The sequence below is a fragment of the Octopus bimaculoides genome, chromosome 27 (genome assembly GCF_001194135.2).
Source record: "Octopus bimaculoides isolate UCB-OBI-ISO-001 chromosome 27, ASM119413v2, whole genome shotgun sequence".
Lineage (NCBI taxonomy): Eukaryota > Metazoa > Mollusca > Cephalopoda > Octopoda > Octopodidae > Octopus > Octopus bimaculoides.
In genome coordinates, this window is record NC_069007.1 from 3559557 (window position 1) to 3570145 (window position 10589).

At 36.5% G+C, this 10589-nt stretch overlaps 3 protein-coding genes across 3 annotated transcripts in view; 1 reads left to right on the plus strand and 2 right to left on the minus strand.

The window, feature by feature from the left end:
- Positions 1-386: 386 nt before the first annotated feature.
- On the minus strand, positions 387-3417 carry LOC106882764 (proteasome subunit beta type-1). The gene is made up of 5 exons (XM_014933546.1): positions 3232-3417; positions 1549-1656; positions 1004-1085; positions 689-818; positions 387-532 (listed from the first exon to the last, which is right to left on the minus strand). The coding sequence occupies exons 1-5, from the start codon at positions 3288-3290 to the stop codon at positions 402-404; spliced, it is 510 nt and encodes a 169-aa protein (XP_014789032.1). The 5' UTR covers positions 3291-3417; the 3' UTR covers positions 387-401.
- A 221-nt stretch (positions 3418-3638) lies between these two features.
- On the plus strand, positions 3639-9301 carry LOC106882765 (U6 snRNA-associated Sm-like protein LSm2). Its single transcript, XM_014933547.2, has 5 exons — positions 3639-3752; positions 4105-4244; positions 6815-6882; positions 7891-7981; positions 8992-9301. The coding sequence occupies exons 2-5, from the start codon at positions 4242-4244 to the stop codon at positions 9118-9120; spliced, it is 291 nt and encodes a 96-aa protein (XP_014789033.1). The 5' UTR covers positions 3639-3752; positions 4105-4241; the 3' UTR covers positions 9121-9301.
- A 760-nt stretch (positions 9302-10061) lies between these two features.
- Positions 10062-10589, minus strand: part of LOC106882762 (uncharacterized) — a 5042-nt gene continuing 4514 nt past the window's right edge. The window contains exon 6 of the mRNA XM_014933542.1: positions 10062-10233. Coding sequence (XP_014789028.1) covers positions 10115-10233 — 119 coding nt within the window. The 3' untranslated portion in view covers positions 10062-10114. The remainder of the gene's footprint in view (positions 10234-10589) is intronic.

A 10589-nucleotide genomic window follows, 5' to 3' on the forward strand; every position in this document is an offset into this window, starting at 1 on the left:
ATTGACCCCAAAAGGACAAGAGGCAAAGCTGACCTCAGCAGAATTTGAACTCAGAACATAGTGACAGGTGAAACACTAAGCATTTCATCCAGCGTGCTAATGATTCTGCCAGCTCACCACCTTCACGGGGTTACATAATAAAAAAATAAAATAGCAGCTGGCTCACCAGTCCTCAGTCAAACCGTCCAACCCATGCCAGCATGGAAAGCGGACGTTAAACGACAATGATGATAATGATGACAGCCCTACCTGCACCTATGTCTGAAAATAAGACAGGATGGTCAAGACTGGAATGCCCCTGATCAAAGGTCTCCAGATTCAAGGATGACTAGGGGCTAAGTATAAGAAAGGAAATGGGGAGAGAACACAGCAGTAATTTAAAAAGCACAAGAGAACAAAATTTAACAGTGTTTGCTCAGCCGTACCTGGTTGTCCAAAATTGGTTGTAACATAGAACTAGCAGACCCAGCAGCTCGGCATTGCTCCCTTTGGTAAGATCCGACAGGATCGAAACTATACACGGCCCCTTTACCTGGAACAACGAAAACACATAAATTAGAGAGACATAGGGGAGAAACCTCACCCACTAAAAATCCTCATTTTGTCCATCCACCACCCTCATCATAAACAACAACAATCCTTTCTATTAAAGGCACAAAGCCTGAAATTTTTGGGAGAAATAACTCACCATCTTCATCAATTCCAGCGATGAGGTTGTATGTGTAATAAGGAAAGAAGCGTCTGTAGTAGAGAATGGTAGACAACATGGCTGCAACCGCATTGCAGGACATTACTTTATGATGGTCGTGTTCATAGATCTGAAAATACAAAAAGCAAACATCATATCTACTCTCAGCCAAGGGAACGGGCTTGGACGGATCGACGGGGAAAGAAGACCCTGGGTGCTTTTAATGTGGCACTGGGACAAGCACTTTCACGTGGCACCAGCAAAGATAACAACAAAAACATTGTGAAAAAGAAAAAGAAAACAAAAAACAATTACCTTCAGACGAGCTTCAATAATTTTTGTTAAAGTAAGGACATCTCCATGGAAACCAACACAACCCAAAACTGTTGAGTCAGTCCTGTGAATGAGACAAATTCAATTTTCATTTTTTGAGGAAAAGAATAAAAACAAGATTTGTTGTATCTTGAGAGGTTCCTCACGCACACACTGATTCTGCTTCACTCTGTTTATCATTACCAATCAATTAGTTAATCATTTAACCAATCAACCAATCAACTATTTGGTCAAACAATCAATCAACCAGCTAAGTTCAGCTCTCTCTACTCCAAGGCCTTGAATGGTGACGAAAGGACTTTGAAAAACCTAGCTGACTGACTGAATAATTAATCAAGCAATCAATTAGTTAATTGGTTAACACTTCAACATTCAAACTGGTCGTATCTGACCCAAATATTCTGCCTGTTGTATGTTCAAACCAGTCAGATCCAGCCTCTCACACCTACCCTACTATGTCATTCTAAAAATATACAGTTACATCATTGAAATCTTGAAGGTATGAGAAAAAAAGAATAACACCTTACACTTTGTAACTTTTGGGGGAATTTCGAGTATGAATAGTGAAACCTTCACTCAGTCGAGTGTCTGAAGCAATTATGGCATAGTCCTCACCAGACAATCCTAGAACAGTTCTGTAAATAAAATAGAGAGAGCAGAGTTATAATAGCATTCAAATAAGGGGACAGTGTTACCTTAATATGCAAATAACAGAGAAGGACTTTAACCCTTTCGTTACTGGATTAATATTGAGATGCTCTGTTTCATTCAATTAATTTTAAATATCACAAATAATTTAGTAAAATAACTTTGTTATCATTCAGTTAGTGTTGGGAACATAAATTGTGACTAAGGTTTGGTGGAAGATTTTAATTCAAAACTTATGGAAACAAGACATTTGTACTCAGAGCCAGAGCTGGTTTCAGCCGATTTGGTAACCAAAGGGTTAAAAAAACATCTAGAGCTTAATGGGACATAGCTACATACAGTGAAAGAACAGCTATGTAGTTAATTGACCTGGTAAAAGTAGCAGTCAATTTTCCTTCAAATCATAACCTACCACCTTCAAGAAAAATATACAAGCGTATGTCACATAATGTAGGTAGTTTTTAGATAGACTGAATAAAAAGGGTGGTCATGGCTGGAACACATAAGTTGCCTGGGACCAAGCAACAGATAATATATTACTTTTGATCCTAAGGAAGGGAGCTGACAGAATCATTAGCACGCCAGACAAAATGCTTAGCGGTATTTTTTCCATCTGTACATTCTGAGTTCAAATTTCAGAGTTCGACTTTGCCCTTCATCCTTTTGGGGTCAATAAATTAAGTACCAGTGAAACACTGGTGTCAAAATTTGAAGCCATTATTACTTTTTGATCAAGCTCGGAAATCTCCATTCTTATATGGACCCCCGTTGTAGAATTACTGGTGGTCTCCGGTTCAATCCCACTACATGGCATCTTGGGTGAATGTATTCAACCACGAGCGAACTAAATATGTTTAATTGTTTTCTTTTACTATACAGCTGAACTTGTTTGATACCAAAAAAGATCATAAATATGTTCGATCAGGGCTGATTTGATCGAGTCATGATCATCTCTTCTTTTTCCTATGAACAGGAAACCAAGGATCTTTTTAAAGACGGCAGGATATGATTTGAGATTTGGCTGCTATTTCTAACATCACAATTATTATTGCCTACACAGATAAAGAAATAGTTCAATAGTTCAACTGTAAAAGAGTTAAACAAAATGCTTGGCTGTATTTCTTTCGTCATTTTATCTTCTGGTCAACTGCTGGGGGTTTTTTTTTCAAAAGGTAAAAAATGTGCTTAGGGCCTGAGCCATGGACATGCAAGCTTTTTGGGACAATGGGACAACTGACCGATCAAGACCGTGAAGCCTGGTGTTTTACCGTCCTCCGATCAACAGCCTCCGTCGAAGATACCCGCAAGATTTACCTTACAGACAAGAAAAAAGAGATAAAACATGGACATTACAACCAACCCCGATCAGCCTACCCTTCTGATACAGTGCGATCGTGTCTCTTTGTCCCGAATTAAAGATCGTTGGGGACATCAAACAAGCGTGCGATTAACACGGGACATCTTTGTCCGTAGATCTCCTCTGGTGAATCCAAGACATAATAAGAGACACAAGATGCAATATACAACACATACAAAGAAACAGCGATGCCATAACTACTCACCCTCCATTCATAGCATAAGGAGAGAAATGAGCCTCCACCGGCTTTTTGTAGTCGTCCATCCTGGTACTAAATTATTAATTACAACTGAAAGGATTAATTGTATTTCTGGGCTTTACTTCTCTTGGTTTCCTCAAATATATAATATGACACAGCACTTTCCGGTTGTCTGTAATGTCCGCACTGAATATATTACTGAAATTTCATTGGATGATATTGTTAAATATAGCGGTATACTGAATTGAAACGAAAACATCGTTAAAATAAATAAATAAAGATCATTTGGGATCAGTCCTTCTCATAACGTTTGAATTTTATTTAATTATGATTTTATATCGGTTATTATTATAAATCCCGCTCCCTCGCTTGTCGTACTCGTTGATCCAGTCGTCCCCGTATATACTGTACCGGACCTCTTATCCGGCTTCTACAAATCCCGGAATACTGGGTCATACTAAATAATAAACGGGATCCTGTATTGAGTACACAGGACCTTGCTTTTGAAGTTGGTTAATTTGCATACGGTGTGTTAAGAACAGTTTTCTTTTTATAACGAAAGATAAAGATTAAATATACTCTGTTTTAGAAGCGAATTAATATGTACCCATATTTGTTACATATAATCATGTTCTTTACTTTTCTTCATTTAATTTTTATCCTACAAACATTATATTATATACAAGATGCAGTATGAAATATTTTAATAATTTAAATCGATTAATAAATACCAAATAGACCCTGCTAGAAATGTATTAATTTGAATTTATTAAAAATAACATAGCTCTTTATTTTCCATAGTTTATTTTATAATTTAAGTATCTATTTAAGCATATATTTTAAGTATATATTTTATATTCTAAATATATATATATTTAGGCTGTCTCCAGAAAACCTGAAAATCCAAAAATCCGGGACACTTCCGGTTTTGAGTTTGCCGGATAATTGGTCCGGTTCCGTAACAAGACTTTAAATATTTACTGCGGAGAATTGTCGGTTGTTAGACACGCGGCAACATGGTGAGTTAGAAATTTATTTATCTTAAAAACCCGAATTAATAAGTCAGCCGGTGGCTGTTATACATCATATATCCGCACTAATAAACTCATTAATAGGTTTAGGTAACGTTATATAGCTCTAATTGAAGCAGCTACACAAATAAAACAAACAGTGTCCCAGTGGTTTTTAATTACACAGTTCTATTGTTTGACAATTCGGGGGTCTTTGTCAAAACCGAATAATTAAAACACTACACCCCCTATTTCATTTTTTATATTAAGAGTATTTTTTCTTTTCACTCTTAAAAAACTGAGATATTAAATAGGAATTAACTACACTATGAGTAGTATATACATACATTTAACCAGGAACTGACTCCAAAAACGAAAGTAAAACCTTTATTTCTGGAGTTTATATATTATTATAGTGTGTGTGTGTGTATATATAGTGTATATTAAACACAATATAAAGCGTGTCATTTGGAATAATATAAATTTCGTAGTTTCCTTACAGTTTCTCAGACTCGTGTAAAAATTACGATGCATGTATGTCTAACCTTACATTTTTACCTACAAAACTATAAAACGAGTCACCTGTTTATGAGGTCTGTTTAGAGCATTACCCGTATACCCGTCGGCTACCGGCTTTGTTTCCTCATTACATTTAGAAACAAATATTCTTTGATGAAATTTTCTGTACATATCTGATTGGGTAGATTCTGATTATATCGGAATTTAACGTGGGGAAGAAAAAAATGCTGGGCTCACACACACATGTTGACACACATTGCATATATGTGTGTGTTAGTATGTATATGTGCTTGCCTGTTGATTTATTTTTTCATTAAATGCCAATACGCTTGTTATCTGTGCCATTTGAAAGGTATTTGTGGAAAATTTCATGAAAAAAAACAACACATTTTTGTGAAAGTTATGCAGAAACGAAGTCGGTGGTGAAGACACACTTGTGTAGATATTACTTGGTCAGAGCAAACTTAGAGGGGAAAAAGAAGTCGAGTGGAAAGGAGGGTAACAATTTTCGATGTATATATATATATATATATATATATATATATATATATGGGAGAATATACAAATAATAACAACAGACGAGGACAGGTGGTGTAAATAACAAAAGTATATATTAGTATGACGCTCGGGAATACGGAAAGTCTTTGACGTTTCGAGCTACGCATATATATACATTCATACACACACACACATATATATATACACATACACACTTTGGTGGAGGTAAAGAATACGCACACTACCCGTTTTCGGCGTAAACGGGTGGTGTACGTATTCTTTACCTTTGGGTTTTTTTCTCGTTTGACAGTTGTGAACACTGTATAATTCACATATTCTGTAGGCTGGTAGTTCCGAGTTCTAATCCTCAGGTAGACCAAGCGTTAAAAAAAAACACTGTGGTTCGGATAGATATACATTTCGATTCCCAAACTTTCAAATAAATATTCCTTCTGTTTACATTTAGAAATGAGTTCCTTATATATATGTGTCTATTTTCAACATTCGGTTTTTAATAAGCTGATAATTGGTAGTGTTAGGAAATGAAAACGGTAATCCTATAATAATAATAATAATATTAATCCCCCCCCTTTTTTTTTAACATTTACTTATTCGTTTCTGTAATACAAGATAAGTTGTTTTTATATACTATATTTAATGGTGTAGTGGTTAAATGTGTATCTTGGTAAACAGATGCAAAAGGAATGTGTATGCCTTTGAAGTAAACAAATGAGTGAATCGATTCATAATTAAAAATAATTTATTCACTTGACTTAATTTGTCGTTGGTACACATAATTCTTCACTACATGCAAAATGTTGACAACCGCTACGAAGTTGCTAGAAATAGAAACGGTACATCTGTAGAAGTGATATGTCAGAAATTGAATATATGTTTGCGTGTACGTAGTTCAACTGAGGCAGTTGTCTACCGTGGAACTTCGAACATTGCTCTGGTCTCTGAGAAAAGCTGTGGTGGCGTAGACGTTCCTCGTTTGGCTGCTAGGGCCTTCTCCCTCCTTTTGTCTTGTTAACCACTGAATTTATAAGAATCGTGGCAGCTAGAAGGACAGACATACTGCAGCAGAGTTTGTACCTAAATAGGTCAGCTCCTGTTCATTTGAACTTTGCCTGACATGGCTTTAGGTCGAAGGTCAAAGAAAACCTGTTTTTGCGCCTGTTGATTGTGGTGGTTTGGACGACTGAGAATTCTTAGATTCGGTTTCGAATCTTGGCTTCGAGAAGGGAGTGTTAATTTTTACAATGGCATATAAGACACATTTTCCTCCCATAGAAGTGTATTAAGGGGAAATAACTGGTATTATTTACAGCAGCTGAGTGGTGCCATAGTTAGAAGATAAATGGAGGGACGGGGTGGTTTTAAAAGAAGAGTTGTGAGGAATGGTTTCACAGAACCTTGTTTTTTTTTGCTGAGATGGATGGGTCTTCTCAAGCACAGCATATTACCATTCCATCTCGATCCCTTCTCAGAGACTCAACATTTTAAGATCTGTTTTCACTACTTCATCCCATAATGTTTTTATTGTTTGTTTTTTCTTTCAGTTGTTCTATTCTTTCTTCAAATCTTTAGTTGGTAAAGATGTTGTTGTGGAACTAAAGAATGATCTCAGGTAACGATTATTTTTCCATGTATTTTCTTTTGGTTTTTGTTTGATGGATTCTTTTATATTTGACTATAGCCATGTTGGGCCATTCCCTTGAACGGTTTTAGTCAATCAAATTGAATATATATTTAAATCTTACACATGAAGTGGGTGCTGAAAAATTCCTGGCTTTAAGGGTATCATGAAAGGCCTGGTTGGAGGCCCAACCTTCCGAGTTCATTTACAAGGCTTAGAAAAACTGCAATATGTGAATCCTCACCATCATTGTTTGATGTCTGTCTTCCATGCATGGGGTAGGACAGTTGACAGGAGCTGGCCAAGTAGAAAAACTACCCTAAGCTACTGAGTTTGTTTTGGCAGGGATTCTACGGCTGGATGCCCTTCCTAACACCAACCACTCTGCACAGTGGACTCTGTGCTTTTTGCGTGGCACTAGCACAGGTGAAGTGAGTTTTGGCATGGTTTTTTTACAGCTGGATGCCCTTCCAAATGGCAACCACTTTACAGTGTGGATTGGATGCTTCTTATGTGGCACCAGCACTGGCAGGGTCACCAAGTAACTCACAGGACAAGGAATTACGAGAGGGAGAGGATGTTTGAGGGGAAACTTGTGACAGAGACAGAAGCAGGTGTCTTGCCATAACAGAGGGAGCATCAGAGGAGGTGATCCAGTATCAGATAATGAAAGGTTTAGTGTAACAGAGAAGTAGGTGTCTTGCTATAAGAGTGGGTACATGAAAAGGCCAGAAGAAAGAGATACTTGGTTACTTAGAGGGAAAACAAGAAGAGAGAGAGTGACTGAAGGGAAATAGTGTAGGAGACTGCAAAAGAGTAAAGAAGGGCAGAAGGGACCACTAATTAATTTAATGAAAATTTATTACCAACAATGCTGTTATTTACAAGATGTAGTTTAAAACTTTAATGACAAATTTGAGGGTGAAACAAAGTATAAATGATTGCACTTCAAATATTTTTGTGATAATTGTAATTTATACATCGTAAATGTCTTTACAGTATTTGCGGCACTTTGCATTCAGTGGACCAGTTTTTAAACATAAAACTAACCGACATCAGTGTTACAGATCCTGAAAAATATCCACATATGGTATGTTGTATTTTATATTCTTTTCTACTCTAGGCATAAGGCCCGAAATTTTTTTTTGGGGGGCGGGGGTAGAGGGCCAATCGATTAGACTAACTCCAGTACGCAACTGGTACTTAAATTATTGACCCCAAAAGGATGAAAGGCAAAGTCGACCTCGGCAGAATTTGAACTCAGAACGTAAAGACAGATGAAATACCTCTAAGCATTATCTCGTAGCTTTGAGGTTTTGATGATGTGGTCGTTTGTTTTTAGAATGACATTGTGGGATAGGTGTGAGAGGCCAGATCTGGCCAGTTTGAACATAAACATATATCGTAGTAGAGCTGGATATGGCCATTTTAAATACCAAAAGGGTCAAACTGTAATTACCCATCCACCCATGCCAGCATAGAAAGTGGACACATTCCAATGATCCGTTTAGCTATCCTTCCCCATGATTCCTTTATCTCCTGTGATCTATCTAACTAATTCCTCATTCTTTTTTCAACATAATGTCAATTTTAATCTTTTACTTAGAAATATAGTAACGAAAGGGTTGGTTAATAATAGTAATAAAACACATCCCTTAAGAGTTTCAATTAAATTCTAAAATCATCACAGATTTAGACTGGTTTCATTAAACAACTGTAATTATTTTATTTATCAACATATTGTGATTTTTGGAACACAATTGAAGAAAAGGTTCTTAATCAATTCTATTGCAGAAATTATCCTGTCATCCTTCGGGGTCCGGGTCGAGGTAATTGACTAATTCCTCTCCTTAACATTGCTGGCTTATTACTACTTCTCTTTCTAATATAGGCACAAGGACCTATTACATTGGACCCTGAAAGGATGAAAGATTGAGTTGACCCCTATGGAATTCTTTACTTTGATCATTTGGGAGGGGGGGGGGTCAGTGAAATAAGTGCCAGTCAAGCCCTGGAGTCAACCCTCCCCATAAAATTTCAAGCCTTGAGCCTATATTAGAAAGGATTATTATCCTCATTGTTGCCTTTCTTCGATTTCAGCTCTCTGTAAAGAATTGCTTTATCCGTGGCTCCGTTGTGCGTTATGTCCAGTTGCCAGCAGATGAATGTGATACCCAACTGTTACAAGACGCAGCACGCAAAGAAGCTGCTCAGAACAAGCAGAGGTAATAACAACAACCAACAATGTTATAATTTAATCAGACTGTTGTTTCTTTCTCTCTCTCTTTTCCTTTTCCTCTCAATTCCATGCATTTGTGTACATAGCCTTCCATCAAACACAACACATGATGATGATGATGATGATCATATATAGCTAATAAAAAAAGAGAAGTTACATGTTTTTCTCCTATCTCTGATTTGTGTTGTTTCTGGTTGAACCAACATGAAAGCGGGAGAATGGCCAGGGTACCATTCACCTACATTCAGATTTGAAACTGCATCATGTGAAACTGATGGTAGAAAAGGAGGGGGGAGGAAAAGGTTAGACCAATGGTTTTCAACCTTGTGACACGTTGGGGGAGCCAATTAAGAATTACTGGCACATTTCGCATGGCAAGTTTAACCCTTCTGATACCAACCTGCCTGAGATAATTTCTGATTTTGTGTTAAGAATTTCCTGTTTTAAAGTAAAATCTAAATCAAAATCTTCCATGAAGATTTTCTGTCCCAAACATTAGCTTAACCATTCCAACATCAAACCCACCTGAGACTCTTTCTGGTTTTATGACACAAACTTACTGTCTTGAAGTGATCTAAAAACCTTCCATCAAAATTTCATGTTAATTTATTCTCCGAACCACAACTTAATGAAGAATTCAGTTCAATAACTTTATCATTATTTTCAAATTAAGACAAAAACGGTATATTTTGACAGAAATATGGTAAGAAAAGGATTAAAGTTATTTAAATAGATTCTTTGTTTTTCCTAAATTAATTGAAATATATTTCAGCAGAAATATGGTAACAAAAGGGTTAAAGTGATTTATCTTTAAACCATCCATCAAAGTCTCATGTTAATCTATGCTCCAAACAGCACCTTAATGACAAAGTTATTTGACTAAATTCATTATTTTCAAAATTATTGAAATAAAGGCAGTATAAGACAAATGTGGTAAGAAAAGTTATATATTCTTATTACAAAATAATATAGATTTTATTCTCCTCAATTTGCTGCCATGTCAGTCTCTGCTCCATCTTGGTTTGATGGTATCATCTGTTTTATTAAATATGGAATAAACTGGGACTTCTCCTTCAAACATTTCCTCCTTTTGTAGTGGCGTTCTGAAAATGGAAAGAAATCAAGGGAATTAATTGGATAGTTTGGGATAAAAAGGGTTTTTTAGCTGCGCCTGAGGTTGAAGAATTTATAATAATGATAATGGGTTTAAATTTTGACACAAGGCCAGTAATTTCAGGTTGGGGAAGGAGTCTGTTACATCAACCCCCAGTGCTTAACTGGTACTTATTGGCCCAGAAAGAATGAAGGACAATCTCAGCAGAAATTGAACTCAGAACATAAAGATAGACAAAATGATTTTGGCCAAGGATTTTGCCAGTTTGTTGCCTTGTTTATTAACAATAATGGTTTTAAATTTTGGCACGGTCAGAATTTTTTGAGGGGAGGGGGAAGTTGATTA